This window comes from Labrus mixtus, chromosome 2 (genome assembly GCF_963584025.1).
Source record: "Labrus mixtus chromosome 2, fLabMix1.1, whole genome shotgun sequence".
NCBI classification, from domain to species: Eukaryota; Metazoa; Chordata; class Actinopteri; order Labriformes; family Labridae; genus Labrus; species Labrus mixtus.
Genome location: NC_083613.1, coordinates 11,387,153 through 11,406,975, shown reverse-complemented (window position 1 = coordinate 11,406,975; position 19,823 = coordinate 11,387,153). Strand labels below are relative to the sequence as shown.

At 40.0% G+C, this 19,823-nt stretch overlaps 2 protein-coding genes across 7 annotated transcripts in view; both read right to left on the bottom strand.

Moving 5' to 3' along the window:
* rgs12b (regulator of G protein signaling 12b) overlaps window positions 1–13,337 on the bottom strand; it is a 42,584-nt gene extending 29,247 nt beyond the window's left edge. Inside the window, exons 1-5 of one of the 3 annotated variants that reach the window (XM_061051972.1) lie at window positions 13,206–13,337; window positions 10,753–12,054; window positions 9,842–10,081; window positions 8,283–9,263; window positions 4,115–4,234 (exon numbers count right to left, since the gene is read on the bottom strand). In XM_061051972.1, the coding sequence (XP_060907955.1) occupies window positions 4,115–4,234; window positions 8,283–9,263; window positions 9,842–10,081; window positions 10,753–11,832 (2,421 nt within the window). In that variant the 5' untranslated portion in view covers window positions 11,833–12,054; window positions 13,206–13,337. Of the gene's footprint in view, window positions 1–4,114; window positions 4,235–8,282; window positions 9,264–9,841; window positions 10,082–10,752; window positions 12,055–12,697; window positions 12,797–13,205 lie in introns of those variants that run through there. The other 2 variants (XM_061051955.1, XM_061051963.1) reach the window with 2 other exon arrangements.
* Window positions 13,338–15,001: 1,664 nt separating this feature from the next.
* htt (huntingtin) overlaps window positions 15,002–19,823 on the bottom strand; it is a 37,138-nt gene continuing 32,316 nt past the window's right edge. For 2 of the 4 annotated variants that reach the window (XM_061051928.1, XM_061051943.1), the window contains 4 exons: window positions 18,730–18,838; window positions 18,347–18,509; window positions 17,537–17,697; window positions 15,002–17,401 (listed from right to left, as the gene is read on the bottom strand). In XM_061051928.1, coding sequence (XP_060907911.1) covers window positions 17,188–17,401; window positions 17,537–17,697; window positions 18,347–18,509; window positions 18,730–18,838 — 647 coding nt within the window. In that variant the 3' untranslated portion in view covers window positions 15,002–17,187. Of the gene's footprint in view, window positions 17,402–17,536; window positions 17,698–18,346; window positions 18,510–18,729; window positions 18,950–19,823 lie in introns of all 4 variants that reach the window. The other 2 variants (XM_061051920.1, XM_061051936.1) reach the window with 1 other exon arrangement.

Sequence of the window (19,823 nt, the reverse complement as noted above, 5' to 3'; positions counted from 1 at the left end):
GTATGTAGAATAAGAGTATAAGAGTTTGAACAAGGAAAGTGCATAGTACCAAAACTGCTGTATAGATGTGCAAATATGGAATACATAAGCTACATGCATTCATGAGAAATATTGTTTCTCTTTCCAAACTCTGTCCCTCCTTTAGAATCTTCAGCCTCATTGATTTGCAATACCAAGGGTAGGACTCTCTACTGGCAGGTCTTCCTACATGCACTATCAAACCCCTGCAGATGATACAGAATGCAGCAGCACGACTGGTCTTCAACCTTCCTAAAAGAGCACATGTCACTCCGCTGTTCATCTCCTTACACTGGCTCCCAGTTGCTGCTCGCTTACAAAACAGCGACAAAAACGGCTCCTCCTTACTTTAACTCTCTCATCCAGGTCTACACTCCCTCCCGCCCACTACGCTCTGCCAATGAAAGGCGTCTGATCCAACCTTCACAACAGGGTCCTAAGTCTCTGACTAGACTCTTCTCCTCTGTCGCCCCCCGTTGGTGGAATGAACTTCCAAACTCGATTTGATCTGCAGAGTCCCTCTGCACCTTTAAGAAAAAGCTAAAGACCCAGCTCTTTCATGAATACCTACTAACTTAATGATGATGGTCTCCATATTATTGATGATGATGATGATAGTTGTGATGATGGTTTTTGTTTGATAACGACGACTTATAAGATGGTTTCTATACTGATTAGAGCTCTCAATAACTGCCCTCAATGTTGTGCTTTGCCTCTGGTCACTTCCTGTCAGCACCTGTGTGTCCAATCGGACTCAAAGCTGATTTGCACTTACTGACATTGTTTCCTCTTTTCTAGATCCTTGCTTGTGTTCTTACTCTTTGATGTACGTTGCTTTGGATAAAAGCGTCTGCTAAGTGAATTGTAGATTGTAGAATTCTACAATTGATAAATAGCAAGTAATAATGGTGATGTCTGGTGTCTTCTGCTTAAGTAGGGTTAAATATGGGAAGAAGTGTTTACTGCTGTATCTAGGTCTATCTTTATTCCTCATGGGCCCGGTTATTACGTGGTAGAGCAGAAGATAAATTCTATGCAAAATAAAGTGTTGCTTTCAGAGCCATGTTTGTTCATGTTATTCACAGAGCCAAGGAGTTGTAAGAACTATAGGTTTTCTTTGCCCAGGTACAGAGAGAGGGCACGAGTTAAATGCTGCGGGGAATTATTAACTCATTTCACAAAAGGCTTACTGGAGCCACCTTTAAGGTCAAAACTTTAAACAAACATGTTTAAAATTATGATTGGTGATGATATTTCTTTGGAATTGCTTCTCCAACATTTACCATACTAATCTTCACTTGCAAGAACTTTCACCTTCCTCTGTCTATCATTATGTTGCCGCTTATGAAAAAAAACAGACTTGAAATCAACCTATATTTGATCTTTTTTATTCGTCTTATTTTTAGTAAAAGGCTTACACAGGTGCACACACAACAATCATGCTGTTCAGATTTGTTCAAGGTCTGTCATGACTGTTTATGTCCTTTAATATCATAAAATCAGTGAGCTGCATGTAAGGCTGTTTTTAAATCTTTTGATGATGGTCTTGGTACTTTGGTACATAAAAACCTGTATATCTGTTTCAAAGTAAAAAATGATACAGCAGATAAGTTTCTATTTAACTGTTTAAAAGACACATACAACTGTATGAGAGCTGGTACGTACTTTACAGTTTCCAGTTAAAGTTACTGCTATCATTAAAAAAATGTATTTTTGCTTGTTTCTGTTTGTGAGTGTTCATTGGTTAAGCTCTACAATCACAAGACATCCTGCAAGCCTAAAGCCCTGGCATACATACACAAACACTTAACAGTGTATAGCACAAACAACATAATCCAACACAGAAGACTATAAAGTCATTAACTGCTGGAGATGCTTAGATGTTAAATGTCACTGCTTACAAGGTAGCGAAGCAATGTGTGTGTCCAATTCCCGGTACACTGTGATTTTGCCTTTGTGCATTGATTTTTTTGTGTTATTGATTGACTTAAGCTTGCAATGTGTTTGTGAATGTTAATGCATGGCTCCTCATGTATATGTGTGTAATCTGGGCTGTGTGTCTATGCCCTGTGATGTGCTTTTGTGTTCAGTCCAACTAATGAGGGGAATGTCAGCTTGTTTCTCATCAGAGCTCATTAGAAGTGCTGGCTAACACTCCAAACCCTTTTCATCCCCCTCACCATCATGAACACTCACACACACACACACACACACACACACACACACACACACACACACACACACACACACACACACACACACACACACACACACACACACACACACACACACACACACACACACACACACACACACACACACACACACACACACACACACACACACACACACACTGACAACTATCTCGCTCCTCCCCCCTCGCACCATACAAAGACCTCTCTGTTTGTGGACATTACCGCATGTGCAGCAAGAGAAAAAGGCCTAACAACCGGAAGAAAAAGGTAGAAAAAAAAAGGGGGTTGAGGGTTTTGGGTAATGAGAAGAAAAGAAGAGAGAATCTCGGCCATGGGGTGGTGTGGCAAAAGGACAGAGACTGATCTATCCCTGTGTGTAACACACACTAAGGTGGACCTTTAAATGCCAGCAAAAATGCATAAATCACCACCTGATGATGTGTCACATGTTGTTATATTATCTGGATGGTGATAATAGAAGTTGATACAATTATAATGAATAGTGAAATGTGTTCTGTTCTTGCTGTACAACTGACTCGACTGACTGTACAACATGGGCGTAAACACAGCCTAGTACAATGTGTAACCCTTTTGATATAACGTCATGTATAGAACAGAATTGAAAGGGGAACTTGTTCAAGTAGAGCAGGCGCCCTAAACACAGATGCTACAGTCTTCGACCATCATTCACAGGTTCAACTGCGAATTTGATGTATATTCCCACTCTCTACTCCCTGCATTTCCTGTCTCTCTTCCGCTGTCCTATCAATAAAGGCGAAAAAGTCCCCCCAGCCCAAATCTTTAACAAAAATGTAGGAATAAGACTAAATAAGTCGGTCTTCCTCAGAAGGAACTTCACATAAACAGCAGCTTTAAGTATCATTAAAATCTTTTTGTGACGTAACTTTGAATATTTTTCATGCAGCCTTTTATCACCATGTCATTCCAAAGTCTATAACTTAACTTTCTCTTTGATCCTTGAATAAAAAGGTAAATAATAAAAAAAGCAATCCACTACTGATGGGCCAGAGTGGGATCTGTTTGTCTATTTTGAGTCTGCCTCTGAAGCCACTAAATAGAGGAAACACTTAGCTCTTCTCTGATCTCTATCACAGAACCAAACTACAGTTATGAACTTTGCTCATAAACACACACACACACACACACACACACACACACACACACGCACGCACATACACACAGACAGACAGACACACACACACACACACACACACACACACACACACACTTGATAAAAAGTAGTTTTTTTTGTTAAATGGAAGGTCATACATTAAACACGTAAAACAATTTATCAAGAAGAAAACCTGTAAAACTAGACCTTGCCTAAAGGGTATTTATAGCGGTCGGAATGATAGCAGTTGATTGTGTTGTTCCTGCCGGGCTGTAGGAGGAAAATGTTGTAAAGTAGAACTAAATAGGCATATTGTTAGGCAAAAAAACCTCATGCCTCTCAAATGACTGGATTCTAGGTCATTTCTTGCAGCTAAAAGAAGGGCAGACGTATAATTCTTGCAACAGCGTAGGAATACTGGACCCGGTGATTCAAATATGCATTACTTTAAAACAGAAATACACAACCATTCCAGAACGTGTCTGTTGGCTCTTTCTATGAACTGGCTGTGTCCACTACTGTGGATGTTGCCACGGTGATGTGAGAAGAGGGCTTGAGATGTCACGTGAGGATGTATGATGTGCATGAGCTGCTATTATTAGAGAAGGATGGTGCACGTGCAGCTCAAATGTGACAAGAGCAGTGGACAGACCGAGATCAAACACTGCAATAACGTCACAGGTGTCAGTTGAGAGGTTCAGGTACTGTGTACACAAGGTATATTATGATGCGTCTGTACACTAGTTTGTGTTCATGGGGACACTCCTACCTCAAGGTCATCCAGAGAGCGAGCCAGGCTGAGACGTTTGGAACGTCCAAAGGAGCGTCTGGCTGATGAGCGCTGGGCGAGAGGAGGGAAGCCCATGGTCAGACCCCGGAACCGGCTACCCTGAATAAAGATATATAACCATGTTTTAAATCAGATGTTTGGTGTAATACAGGTGAATGTGACAGTACAGTCAGAGAGGCATAGTTGTTGTTAATTTGCAATTCTAATCCAAAGAATGAACCGGGTTGTCTGGATAGTAAGGGTCACCCCTTTTCCTTCAACGACTGCTACAGTTCCTCAGTTAAACAATGCACCTCATTCCATACTCCTACAGCAAAAGAAACATCTCATTTGTGGTAGTGTTAGAACAATATGAGCGTTTATGAACAGCGAGCAATGTTTTGCAATGAGATGAGTGGAAGGTCACTTGGTCATCTTAAAAGCCTAAGATGTTTCTAAATATTACACTGGTCAATGACTTTTAGTCGCACACATTCAGTATCACATTCCTCACTCCCTCATGTGAAAATGGGAAATGAACAAATAACTTTTTTAATAAGAGAATGAACGATTAATCTGCAAACATAAGCTTGTGGTAGATAGACCCATTCAGATGTATAGTGTGTTTAGCGATAACCAAATGGAAAGCCCCAGAAAAAATGCCAACAATATTCAAGTCCCTTTTTTTATAGTTTGACCAAGATACAGTACTGACAATGGTGGTATTCAAGCTGTATAATGTGCCTGTAAAGTGTATATTCTGGAAACAGATGCAGTTCATTTTTAGAAAAAAAAAGTTTCATAATAATGATAAAGAGGAAAAGTAACATGAAAAAAAAGTAAAACTGTACAGGAAATGATACTGATATATCTCTAAAATACTAATTTTTTAATGCTAATGCATGTAAACCTTAAAGTGTTTACACTGTTGGTAGGCTGTTTTCTGCGCGGTAATCTAATTACCCATAATTTATCCATACAGGTTTCACTTCATAATTGGGATCATACTGGGATAATATTATGATTCTTCTTTTTTTGCTCTATTTAAACATGTATAATCAAAAACATAATTAAATCCAAACAGGATATGCTAACTAGGACTTACATAAATCTCATACCACTTAGTTTACTTCCTGAGTGGTTTTGTGTGTGTGTTGTGGTGGGCAGGTGTTGTAGAACATTTATGTCTAGGTGTCAATTTAATAAAAAATACATGACATTTTTACATTCTTACATAAAGGCTAAAATGAGGAGATTTGTGCAGCTTTGCCCGAGGAGTATACCTGCATGTCTGTGGAAGATAGGTTTCATTTTTCCACTTAAATGTTAAATTCCACATGTCAGACACGGGCATGTTCAGCCCTGTGATTTTGCCTGCAGTACTTAAGTCAAACCCGCAATGGCACAGAGACAGACTCTGACACACAAACAGAATGGACATTAGGGCTGCTTTATTATGGCAAAAAGCATATTCAGGATTATTTGGATTGATATTGAGATCATGGTTATTAAACATGATTACTCTTTGATTTTACAAGCCCTGAATCGCAAGCATTTATCAAACTTAAACACTCTACCACTTTGAAAAACAAGCAATCAATCAATAGAGACAAGTTCAATATATTTAAAAAAAATATGAAGATATATCTACTATGTTTTTGCGGTAGCGCTGATGTACTCTTGTGGCCAAAATATAACAACAAACACAGTGTAACATTTACCACACATGACAAAACGAGCACAGCATGTGGCACAATCATTGTTTTATCTCCATTATCTTGTTTTCAAAATCGGGGAGGCCAAAATCATAATTGAAATTGAAAACTCTATTAATTTCCCAGCCCTAATGGACAAAACACTGTTAATTTTACACAAAAAAAATATTCATTAAAGAAGACTCAAGAGCAAAGTGGTGTAAAGTATGCTGCAGTGGACTCACACACTGGAATAGCTTTATTAGTGTCTGGCTGTTATTAAGTGCTTCACCTGAGAAAATGAGTTCTTGTACAAAGTAATCTGAATGTGTTGTAACCAGAGAGAAGAGGATGTACACCAAAAAGGAAAATAACCTTAGTCTGCACTGTATTTACAATACTAAAAAAAGGTTCATAGCCGTTTGACTATTAATTGTAAGAATAGAAGAAATATTCTGCTTCCTTCCATTCTTTGACACATGGCTTTTTGTAAATCTCTTCATACTTTAGTAAACAGAAAGAATCAGGGACTAATGACTAAGTAATCAATGCTGCAAGGCTCCAGAGGCCAAACTGTGACACATGTTGAATTGTTCTGGCTGATTAAGAGCAGGTCTTCTTGGCATTTCATCAAGAGATGACCAGTGGTGTTGCCTAGATACCGAGTCAACCCTCCATCCGTCTGTGTGTGTCTGTTTGTGTGTGTGTGTCAGATAATACAATTTTGAACACTTGATTACACAGGTTTATACAAACAGTCTTGCATGACCTCTGTATTATCTGGTCAGTGTACAACAATTCCTATTTGTAATGGCAATGAAGCGGAACAGTGTAAGCACTTAACAATTTTAATGTCACATTGAACAGAAAAGAGGCATCCTCCCTGTTTACAACAACAACAGCTGTTGACATAGAAACAAAACATGTACACCGCTTGATCCCTATCATAGTATACAGAGGACGTAGTGTACAAATGCCTACGGATACAGTAAACATGATGGAATTGTGATCTCTTTGGTTCTTTGATAAAATATCACAATGATCACTGTATCACATTTTAAGATTCAGGAATCAGGAAGTGCTTGTTTGTGTCTTCATTGAGTATATTCAAAGACTTTAATTACACAATAAGTAACAGTATCTTATGTTCAGGTTTATGTCATATCATGACTTAAATTCTATGGACAGATGACCTTTAGATACCAATGGATTTCCAAAACACAGGTAGGAGGTGCAGGAGGATATGGAGGTCTACATTAGACAGTGAAACAGTGCCACCATGTGGCAAAAACTTAAAGTCAATTAAATATTACACATTATACCATTAGGTTGCGACTTGTAACACTTTTTAAAAATATCTCATTTGGTTTAAATGTTTAATTTATAAACTAAACTATTTATACAAAGGATATAAAAACAATCAAATCAAAAGTGAAAGTCACCACAACAAAATCATATTTTATTTGATTTCAGGTCATGATGGCTGACTATCACCATAACAGCTACACCATTTAAAGCTGTCCTCCTCCAGTCAGCTGACGTTGTTCATGAGTATTAACATCTAGCTTCCTGTCATTATCAGCATCTTCCCGGGTTCTGGCCTTGTAAACATTTCCTTTGATTGTCCCCTGGGTCTCCCTGGAACCCTTCTATCATAAGTGTTACAGGGGGAAGAACCAGCCTCGTCCATTACCAAGTAACATGAGTCTATCCCAAGTACAGGCTGTAGACAGGTTAATTCAGACAGCATGCAGTCAGGCCTGCTATATCTTTCTCTCTCTTCTATTTTCTGGAACTAAGTAAGAGACAGTCTGTAATGTTCTGATTAAAAAAAAAAGAAATACATTTAGTCAAAAAGTGCAGCCAAAGTTATCTAGTATTGTGTTGCACTGAGTTTCATTAAGGTGGAAAACAGGTGGTTTTCAGGCAAAGGCAGATGCGTAGCTGCTGCATAATACATGATTTGATATTGGAGCAGTGGGGATAAATAACTTATCCATCCACTTGTACTAAGTCTTGGGAGACAGCCAAACAGGCTGCTACCATTATTCAACGTAGTGCCGGGTGAAAAAGGTTCATTGCATCATTCAAAACCAGCAGAAAAATTTGACATCTGTATGACAGTAGTTCAAGAGTGGGCAACTGAAAAGTGGAGGTTGAGAATGTGATGGGGAGCATTGGGATGAACAGAGGGATTTATAGCCTCAATAAACTGTCAGAGTAAATTTCCACAGCATGGTAGTGTGATGGGGGATACTACCTGCTGCCCAAGCTTCTCATCTCATGGTCACTTTTAACACATCTCTTCCAAAAGTCTACTGCCCAAAAACTACCATGGCATAACACCTTACTGAAAGCAGTCTGACGAATAGTCTGACTTTATATTGAGTTAAAATCTCTTAATAAAAAAATGTATGATTCAAATCAATAGAAAAATAAAGACAATAACTTCAAACAATCTGAATGAAACTAACCTTTTTCTCTCCCTCCTTTGCATTGCCACGTTTCTTCTCTCGGACATTTCGTTCAGCTCCAGCTCTTTCTCTGTCCCCAGCACCAAAAAGCTTCTTGGCCCACTCATCTTTCTGAACAGCAAGCCGGTGGGTGTGAGAGTGGGGATGGGAAGGCGGAGGAGGCTGACTCCCTCCAGGTGGTGGCAGGTGATCTCCAGAGGCCAGTGGGGCCCGGTAGCGGTCGGCAGGGATCTTGTTCATGGGTGGGGGCAGGGTGCTGCAATTAGCTGAAGACCATCCGTCAGTGGATTCTGCATAGGACTCCTGATCACTGCTCACACCCTGGAGGTGGCTGTGGTGGTGCTGCTGGCGCCAGTCTCTCAGCACATGGACTGGCAGCCACCGCTGCTGCTCCAACCCTACTCCACCTACCCCTCTCTTTTCACCTCCCACAACAGCCCCTCCCCGCTTTCCTTGTGAATAGTGTTGTGGGTGGACCCCTCGAGAAAGCCTGCCAGGAACATCAGTGTGAGCCAATGGGAGAGGGTGAGGGAGGTCAGCCAGGTGTTGTTCATGACGGTAGTGGCCATTCCTGAGAGCTGGCGGAGGAGGCGGTGAGTGAGGGGCTGCAGCTCCTAGGGTGGGACTCCAGGCCTGCTGAGATGAAGGTGGGCTGTCCCAGTTGCGTAGACCAGAGATGTGGTTGTGGTTTGAAGGACCTCCGAGGTCTACTAAAAGTACCCTGTTGCTCTTCTCTTCTGGCAAAAAGTTGCAGATACCACTGTCACTGTTGCTGCTGGTGCTGTGGTTCTGCTGAGCATCATTGTCTGGATCATTGAATGCACGAGCCCTCACCCCCTCAATGTTGTCTCCCATGTCCCGGTAGAGGACAGAGACAAACTGAAGGAGAGGCTGAGAACTGGGTGGGAACTCCAAGCAGCCTCCTGTGTCTGGGTCGGGGGTGCACTCAAAGCCAAACCTCCTTGCTACTCCTAAATGGACCTTAAGAAACAGTAGTCACCATTATATGTGTTAGTTGATGGGGATGGCCACAAAATAAATGTGTAAATTACTAACTTGCTTCAGGAAATGTTTGACTTGTTGACTGTTTTTAACAATATAAACATAGACATTGGACACATCGGATGACTTCAATTTTCGTTTTCGTTAAACATTGAGGCATTGAAAATAAGAATGAAATTTTTTTTTTTTTATAATTTTGCTGATTCACTCCTCCTTCTTCAGTCAGATATTTATTCATTTAAGTAATACTTTTAGACTGTACTTCTTTCAAATACTGGTACTTTGTCCAGCTTCTTTGTGTTTGTGAGTCAAATAAAAGTATTTTCCTATTCTGCTGTAATTTATTTTTGTAAAAGCACTGCCTTTGTATCCAACCTGAAAATAAAACTATTCAATACTTAATAATAAATGTTGTATGGCACATCAAGATGAACTTAGCTGTATGTGTATACTATGTACATAAATCTGTATACATAGATTAATTCAGACTTGGTTTTGATAAAGGCAAGTGATGTTTTTAGCCCCTACACATCTTGTCACAATCTCTATAATCATACCTGGTGGTAACAGAGGTCCGGATCCACAATGAACACGTGACAGGAAGTCCTCAAACTGCTCTCTTCATCTTGTCCATTGCTGAAGTAACAATCTTCCTGGTCGTCAGTGGTCTGCATTGTGACCAGTCCAAAGAATCGGCGGTCGTCAGGACAACAGGCGCTGAAGGCTAGTTTTTCTGCAGGATAGGTTGCCAGAACTTGACCTCTGTCACTGCACAGACGCACACTGTCATGCATGACCTGGTGGGATAAAGTTGAAACACATAACAATATGCTACTAGGCAAAAAGAGTGCAACATTCACAGTTTGGTTAAACTTTCCTTATTGATAAAGTGTTTAGTTAGGGCTGCCTCAGGCTTGTTTTAGCGCCTGCTGATCATTGAAGCAGACACCTGTTGCCTTGGTCCAACTAATTATCACTACTATTGTTAATACTATATAGTCAAATTTATATTTATATTACAATTGTTAATGATATCATTTGCAATATTTAACATTTCTATCATACTAGTTGGTATAGCTGATATTGTTTTCATTATAAATCTTTGGCTGTCATATTTCTCCCTCTTTTTAAAGTAGCCCCCTCAAAGGCAATCCCACAGGCCAGGCTTTATAAGGTTTGTGCTTGTAAAATGAAAAATTCTTGCAAATTTGCCAAATGATTTACAATGTTGGAATAGCTGGGTCTCTGTAAATAACATTATATAAATAGTACTATATGAATAAAACTGATGTGACTTATCAGAAATGATTGATGAATGACAAATAGAAGGACTTGTTATGCTGATGCAGAGTGATCAGCCACATAACGTTGAGATGCCTTAAAGGGCCATTTCACTTTAAGTAAAGCTAGTTATTCATGCTAAGTGAATAAGATATTCTTTTAAGATAGATAAAACATATTACCACACCTTCATAAGAACCAGTGAGTGGATCTTCTGTTCTGCCCGGAGACGCCTCATGCTGCATCTTATTGCTTGCAGGCTGTCATTCTCTAAACTCATCCCTGAGGAGGCCAGCTCAATTGAGCCCAAATAGCCAACAATCATGCCCACATTTAAGATGCCCTCGTTGGGCTCTAAGACCAAGTCACCCCCATCTTCTACATCCAAGTCTTGCTCTTCATGGTGGTGAAGGTGGAGCTGACGAAAGTCTGAGTCCAGAAAGACTGAGTCGTCATTTAGAACTTGGGCCATCTCTTCTTCAGAGAGAAGGTTGGGGTTGCTGTGGAAACGGGGGTTCTGATACGGAGGGAACTCCGGGTCAGACAGGGGACGTGGCTTTGATGATGAGCTAATCCTCGGTCTCTCCTTGTCCGAACTGCTGGAGGAGTGGCTGGAGTTTTCAAATATCATGTTAAAAATGCCTCCGGACTGCAGCTCTGCCACAACCTTCTCTGCCCTGTTAATTCCCTGCTGTTTAGAATCTGGCTTGGGTTTGTACCAGCCTCCTCGGGCTCCACAGCCCGACCTGCTGTTATTGTTGTTGTTAGCGCTTTTGTCATAGAAGCCATCCAGCTCATCCTCACTAGAGCAGGAGTCCGGGTAAGATGCTGCCGTCGCATTGCTGTTATTGTGACGACTTCCAGCGGAGCGCTGGTGGTGGTGATGGTGCCGCCTGTGACGCTCGGCCTCTGCGATGACGAGTTTCAAGATGCCAGAACAGCGTCCAATAAGTTTGACCACATCTTCGTGGGATGCCTTGGACACATTGATGTCATTAACAGAGAGAATGTGGTCTCCTGAACGCAAACCTACATACTCTGCGGGGCTCCCTTTCAGAATGCTGCTGAGCACACATGGGCCTTGGCCTGACAGTGTAAAGCCATACCCTGTCCTTCCTCTTGCCACCTCTACAGCCCGGATACGACCTTGCTGGGTGGAGGAAGACGGCGGTTGAAGCTGGTTGAGCCCACTTCCACCACAGGGGCGTCTTTTGGATGTGGCATCCCCTTGCCTGAACATTGTGCCAGGTAACTTCCTCTTGTCCATTTGATTAAGCAGGTTTTAATCAGTCATTGTTTTGTCCCTTGCCTCAGCTAGAGCTAGGAACACAGCCACTTACAATATGTATCGTGTTGTTGAAATGATTTTACGCTGACCTGCCTGAAAACAGGTGTCAGTCTTACATGCAGCAGAGGGGTGAAAGCTTGGTCTGGCTCACAATTCCTCTCGTAGTGGTTTCTCTCTCTCCCAATATCATGTCTGTTTTACCTGCAGAACAGAACACAGGTAGGTTAGTGAAGAATCTTTGCAGCTTTAACATGCTATGGCTGTCTTTACTTTAGCGTGTATGAAATGTATTCTACACATTAAATGTCTTGTATCTCTGGTAATGCCATATGCAATCTTAAAAATCATTATGTTATCTAACATATCAGAACTAGACAAATGACACGGTTATCTTTGTCAGTATTGATATTTCTCATGAGCCCAGGTGAAGGGACTTGACGCACAGCTACACCTGCGCAGGGCGGAGTCACTGCAGCTCTGTCCAATGAGAAACATGTTTACAGACTGTGTTCACACCTGGCAGGTACTCACACTGCAACAACACAACCTCTGGATCACCATTCATTGTATGTTTCTTAATGTCTGCGTTTATTCCGTCTGTGTTCAGGGTTGCTTGCTTGCAACATAATCTTAAAAACTCACAGACTTTGAAGACAATGTTAACTTTAGCTGAGATTAGCTCACACAATACAGTACAGTTAGCTTTGTTAGCTTCACATGCTAGAACAGATACAAGTTAGTCCTGCTCGTAACGACCGCTTTTAAACGAAAAATAAAAGACAACTATGTGTTTTTTGTTTCCCACTTTATTAGGAGGAAGCATGCCATGATTTCTGACGCTTACTGAGAGTTACCGAAAAAGTTTCTCGCCGTGCCTTGCTGTTCGAAAGTGCATTCATCCATGCTTAAACGATCGTCCCGCCCCTCCGACTTCCAGATCTTTGGAATGTCGGTCTGTAACTATGGCAACGTCAGTGTACACAGACTTTTACATCCTGTCATTGGTTTCCCGAGGTGTCAGTCAGACGGCGAACAGTTATGTGGATAAATTGGCAAAAGTTAGTTTGAGAAATCACATATAAAAGTAGCTACAGTAGCATATTTTATCCGGTGTCAAAACTTACATAATTAAAAAGGCAGTCTGTTGTTTAAAGGAATTAATGAAAGCAGAGTTCACGCACCAATCCGTATTTGACAACCACGAAGCGAGGCAGCAGACGACAGCAGCTGTCTGAAGTACGCCTGAGTTGTAAAGCAGTGATGTGCTCAGTAAAAGGTGAATGTATGTTTCATGTTCTTTTGTTTCATGTTTTTGGTCGTGCAGTTTCACTCCGATTCTTAAAATAACTTACTTGTCGCTGTCCGGCGGTGGGGCTGCCTGTCCATACTTTAGTATCCAGGGTGAATTAGGTAAACTCAGGGACGATGGGTAAACAAAAGAAAAGGCTGCACCATCTGGCGAAGTACCCTAAAGAGGAGGAGGACTGGAGGGGAGGGAGGTGTGTTTAGACCGGACAACCGGGGGGGTGGGGGGGGGGGGAGGGGGGGTTAAAAGTTCATTAACTTTGTTGTTCCTACATTTCATCTTGTAACCATTTAGCTGTCACTGATGACTTTATTATTGTGGCTGGTTGTGGTTCAATCTATCTTTTTTTTTGGGGGGGGAAAGGGCTCCAAATAATATATAATGCTTTATCTTTTTTACATTTTGATATCTGAAATGCTGTTTTATTCCAGAAAAAAAATAATCAGCATTTCATTTAACACCCATTTGCTCAATAACTAAATAAACTACATGACTAAAGTGTCTATTCAAGTATAAATGTAACCTGCTCTGCCTAGTGTCATGTTTGTTATTTTAGTTTCTAAGGCAGCTATGTAATATAGCAATATATCTTTGTAACATAACAATGAGTAAGGTCTTTTACCTGCTCTTTTGTAATGTTAACAGACAAAGAGTAAGGTATTTGACCTGCTTTTTGTAAAGTGTCTCGAGATAACACTTGTTATGAGTTGACGCTATACAAATAAAAATTGATTGATGTACATAGCTTTTCTTCAGTGTTAAGCACATGGTTAGCCCTTTGTCCAATTCAGTCATAGAGCCTAGTGTTTGCAATGTAAAGTGACTTAATACCTGTGCAATCATGAATACAACTGAGTGTTTCATGTACCATATGGCAGCTGTCTTGTAATCCTGTTAATACCTTTTAATCATGAACCACTCACCGTAATGGGAGCTGTAAAACAAGAGCAAACTGTTTCCATGCTGTGTCTAAAAAAGGAATTACAGCCTGGTTGGGAAAACAAAATTAGATCAGATGTAAGAATGCGAGAGGTCATTTAACAAGCTTTAAATACACTTTAATAGAATTTTCTTAAATGTCATATTTATGTTGGTAAATAATGTATTTTTCTCTGTTTCATTGTATTGTTAAAGCAGAGGAGAAGACAGACGGGGTGTGGTTGCATCCTCACAGTGGATCCTGTGTGCAGAGCAGTTTTTGTAAAGTCTTAACTGGATTTTATTTTTTTATTAGTTTGTCAGCTCAAGTTTAGCTTGATTTACTGCATGAAGAGTTTTAAAGATGCAACATCACAAAAAAGTATTTTTTACATCTTTAAATAATTTATTCATTTCTACAACAAACCATGTGCAGGTTTCAATCTAATCATATTATTAAAAAATAACTAAAACACACAATCTCTTTTTTTAATGGACATTGCAGATAGTAAAAAAAGAAGATGGTAAGGAGGTCGCAGGGTCCTGTTGAGGATCCTGTAAAAAATATGCAGTCCATTGTATTGTTGTCAGATAATTATTGTGTAAATAACTGCCAATGTCCTCATTTCAAAGAGAAGTGACATGACCAATCTAGAAAACGTAAAAAAGAAAAAGTTGTAACCAGCAATTATTACCTTAAAAATAAAAGACTTGATTATTTTCTGAGCAGTGGAATCTTCAACTGGAAGAAAATAATCTCTTAAACATTAAAGATAAGCAGGTGAAATCTGTTGAATATGACATTTGTCCATATCCCAAAAACTACAAGATTTTAAACTCATCTCATTACCCCTGCAGAGGTCCCGTCACTTCTGGTCCTTCCTATGCTGGAGAAAATACTGACAGAATCAGGATGAAACAAACTAATTCTTTATGCTGTTTAATGGATACCCTTTAACAAAAATAAAATACAGGTTCTGCCATTCTTTGATTCATTTTAACATACAATTTTGGAGACTTGGTGTCAGAAAAAAAGCATTTAGGCCTATTTGCTCCCCTTTAGGGAGGCCTCACATTACCATTTTAACAAAAGCTGACGAAGACTCTGTTTTTTAAATTGTGTTTATGCATTATTTCAACATGGTGATGGTGCTGACACATTTAGCATAAAATCAACATGGTTTTACTTTTAAGAGCTGCAGGACTCTTTGCATATCAAGAAAGCTCCTTCAATAAACATGAGACAAATCTCAGAGTTTTTTTAGTGGTAGGTGTTTGTTGAAATTCTAAACAAAGACAATTAAAGAGGAAATATTAAAAACTGACAGAGACAAAAATAATATTTAAAGCTAAAAAAAAAACCCAAAACAATCTGCATTTGACATGCCACCACCATGCTACACTTCCTTATCTGTTGATTTGTCAAAGCTGCTGTTGGTTGCTAAGGTTACAAGGCTCCCTTTGGATCGTGTTACATCTTTTCTGCACAATGGTCATGGTAACCATACCCACAGAAATACGATATTAAAGACTATGCAAGAAAATAGCAGTCAAACTAAGCATGCTTTCAAGCTTTTTAGTGTACAGAACATACATATATTCAGTCTTTATCTAAGGCAAGTGTATGTACAGGGTAACGACGCCCAGCACGCTCCCAGGCAACTCAAGGTCAAGTCTTCAATAAAATTGTATAAGCTTGTCTATTTTTGCATTCTGCAGTCTCCCTGGCTTTTCATTTCATCATCATGTGTTTGTGTGTGTTAAGACAAAACGAAACAACATCACATTATCTTACTATTTTAAGATCTTCCATCTTTACACAGTTCTTAATTTATCATGCACGATGGCTTTCATATTACTTTACAATAATTTTTTTTTTTTTTACAAGATACGAAGTTAACTCCATTTAAAGATTTGACTGCAAATTACTTCCAGTCTTATTACAACAACAATAAATCACATCTTACAACCTGAGAATTAAAAAAAGTACAAGAAAATGACAGGTGGAATCATCCAGGTGCACTGTGGGGCTTACAAGAATTAAATAATATATATATATATATATTTTTAAAGGACTTGGCAGATAAGCAATGTCATAAACTCATCAGAACATGCCCTCTCCCCGCTACTGGATAAAAAGTAAAGATGACAACACTGCTATTTTGGTAGTTTTCCTGCTCGATTGTTCCAACCCTCTTGTGTGTTGGTATATGGGCGCTTACAAAGTTATGACTACGTTTAATGAAAAAAAAAAAACATGTTTTTTTTATACTTAAGTATGAACCCCTATAGGTCTTTGTCCAATCAAAACAACATCAACATTAGGCCACTGAACAGAAACAATAATTGTTGAAATGGGTGCATACAAGTCAATTCCTGCTGTGAAAAGTACAATTTGAACATCCGTCCCGAGCGTCTCATCATCATTGGAAAAAAAAATACGATAGCTATAATTGATCATTCCTTGAAATTAAATATTTACTAACTTTCGTGTCGGAATGATCATCTTAAGCAACATTAAGCAGACATTTGTGATATTTGTGTCAGCCTAAGTATCCTAACCAGACCTTTAGCACTCTTACATAACACACTGAAAAATAGACGCACTGAAACTTTATATATTGTAAATATTTTGAGTTTTCTAATTTGTTTTCTCTGTTTACATAACTGACATACACCAAGAGAACTCAAACAAGTCCCAATGGGAAAATAAACCAATCCAATTTTGTGTTTGATTATTGTCTTTTTCTTCCAAGCTTTGATTCAAGGTGGTGTCATTCAGGGTTGTGGGGGGTTGCAGTCAGTGTCCATCATCTTAAGTGTATTCTCCAGACAGTCCTTTCATTTAACTAACAACCTAAAACTGACATTGATTCAGATATAACCTTGGTTTGGCCTTATGCTCACTGACTTCAGTAGTTCTACTTCATTCATATCAGTGTATATGAAGGAAAGGGATGAGGCTGAAGTAGATTTGTCTGAAGAAACACTCTTCTTCCTTTACTTCACAACTCAAGGAGACTTAATTATTTCCCCAGCCAAATGTATCTCTAATCCACTTTTCACCCCATGCTTCTCTCCCTCTCTCTCTCTCTCTCTCTCTGTCACCCTCACAGGGTTGTGTCCTGGTGGATTGACTGCAGGCAGCCCAGCAGCTGGTGGTAAGGGCTGCCTGGAGACGCCACTGTCTCAAAGACGGACTGGAAAGCCCTGCGGTCCAGCTCCTCGTCAATCTGGTGCCGGTAGAAATCCATTGCCACGAGACAAAACAGGTTTACATCCACTACCTCACTGGAGCCCATTCTGCTGATCACATGTGGCAGTCTGGTTAAGAGCAGAGGGGTTAAGGACAATATAACGTGCAGTTACACTTTACTTTTACATCCCAACACACTTTTTAGAATAGCTATATAGATAAATCACTGTCCCACTTATGTGAAATCTGTCAGGTAAGGATACAGGGCTGAGATCCATTGGGAGGTTGACGCAGAGACAAAGAAACAGGAGAGACTCCACATGGCCATGGCTACTGGTGTCCTCTGCGTGAAGTTAGACAAGGACAACAGCACCCAGTCTCGCACCATAGAAGACTGGCCAGTGGCATGGAGTGTCTGGAAAACCTGGAAGTAGGACCAGAGCAGAGCAAGAGGCAGGAAAAGGGAGGGATTAGACTAAGACAAGTGAACTGTTATTACATTAAAAAATCCAGACTTTGTAAAGATGTGCTTAAGTTCAAGTTGATTACATTCCATTTCATCACACATTAAGAACAGGTAAGCATGAATAATGACTCGTCTTACTAAGCCCAACGATCATGGATTCCCTTGGACGTACAGCATAGTGACAGCAGCCTTCTGCCATTTAAACTATTGAGATTTTTTTTCACATACCCTAGAAGCCATTTGACCTGAATGTAGCAAGAAACATATTTCTTTTTTGCAAACTATGCTCATTAATTAGTAAAGTAGTATTCTGATCTAGTACAATAATATTTTTCCCAAGTTACTTCATTTAAGCACATGCTGTTTCAGTGTATTCCAGGGTATATAGGCTTATTTTATGTTTATTTTTGGTAAAATTATTTAAATTAAAAAACATTTTAATGCTGAGAAATAAAAAAAAGTATTTGAGCAGTGTGCTTTTTTAAAGTACATTATCTGCTTTCAAGATATTGTAGGCAAAGGCCAACAATTCCCATCTACCCATGTTAGGATGCTGTTTATCAACATTCTTTTCCCCATTTACACAAGTGTATGTCCTGCTGCTCACCTTGTAGACAACAGTGGCCATGAACTGTGGGTAAGGCTGCTGATTAGACAAGAACTCTCCGATGACCTTGTTCATGACGTCCTGTGGCGGGAAGAAGTCGTCTAGAAACTGGGGTAAAATCCTGGACACCACCCGAGCCTCGCTTGGTAAACCTTTCCGGATCCTACAAATGGAAACATCATCAGAGCAAATAATGATGGGAAATGAAGTACATCAGCTGCTACAAACAAATTATTCTGACCACTAAAAACGCATCGGTACACTTTTGGGAAGAAATCTCCAAATGTAGATGTTAGTGTGTTTGGCTTGCCGTTGGTACATCTTTAAAAAATAATTATCGTGCAGTTCTTGTATAGTGGAGGTTGTTTGAAAAGTGGTTGTACCTGTCAAAGAGCACCGAGACCCTCTCCATGGCAACAATGATGGATTCACTGTCTGGGGCCTGTGGGTCAGAGTGGGTGGGGCGACTGGCAGGGCTGGCTTTCTCCTTGCCTGAGGAGAAACCAACATGACCCGTCGTAACGCCCAGCGCCTCTGCTACGGCAGAGCCAGAGTCACCCTGACCTCTAACCCCTGTCACGTCTGAACCCGACGCAAGCACCGCTGAGAGAACGAGAGAGGGGGGGTGGCACGGGTTGAACCAGTGGGGGAGAGGTTAGAGTGGGTAATAAGGACATTGATATCATAAGATTCAGATCAGAATTTAGCTCCCTTAAGTCAATTCACCTTCTTCAGACGTAAGAGATTGTTGCTCAAAGTATTTGAGATTTTTAACGTCACGTTTTGAAGGGACATAATTACCAGATAATCCTCTCCTGTGACCTGAATGAGCTTTAGCTTGTTTTGCTTTACAGCAGACGAAGAGGTATACAGAGGATTGTAAGTCAGTTTATATTTGCAAGAGGGGTTTTACAAGAACAAATTTGTAGGCTGGCTCTTAGCAAGAGGTGTTATCTAGCAAGTCTCCAAATGGACGATGACATGCTAGAAGTTGGAAAAGTTAGTAGAGGCCGACGTATAGGGGTTTGAGGTAGGGTATAAACGAATATCATAGGTATGTACACATCACATCTATCACATGCAAGAAGCAAGCAGGTACTTTGTGCTTAATGTTATATCAAGCATTATTAAAAGGATGGTGAAAATTGTTAAAAGTTAATCAAAGTTAGTCATAAAAAGGTGTGTAGTAAATATATGTGGTTGTTACTTGCATTGGGTGTAAAGAGAGCTGATGAGTATACATGTGATAATGGTGCATTAGAAGGGTAATTAAACTAAGAAACTCAGTATATTATCAATGATAAGACACACTACATACTTGTAGAATCTTTTGTGTTAACCCTGTTATCTTACAAACACAGGGCTGAAAAGATCACATGTACGAACATGACCTGACCCTGGAATTGAACCACGATCTTTCCTGTTCTCAAGCCAAGTCTTCCCTGAGCTACTGCAGACCATACACCCTTATTTTCGA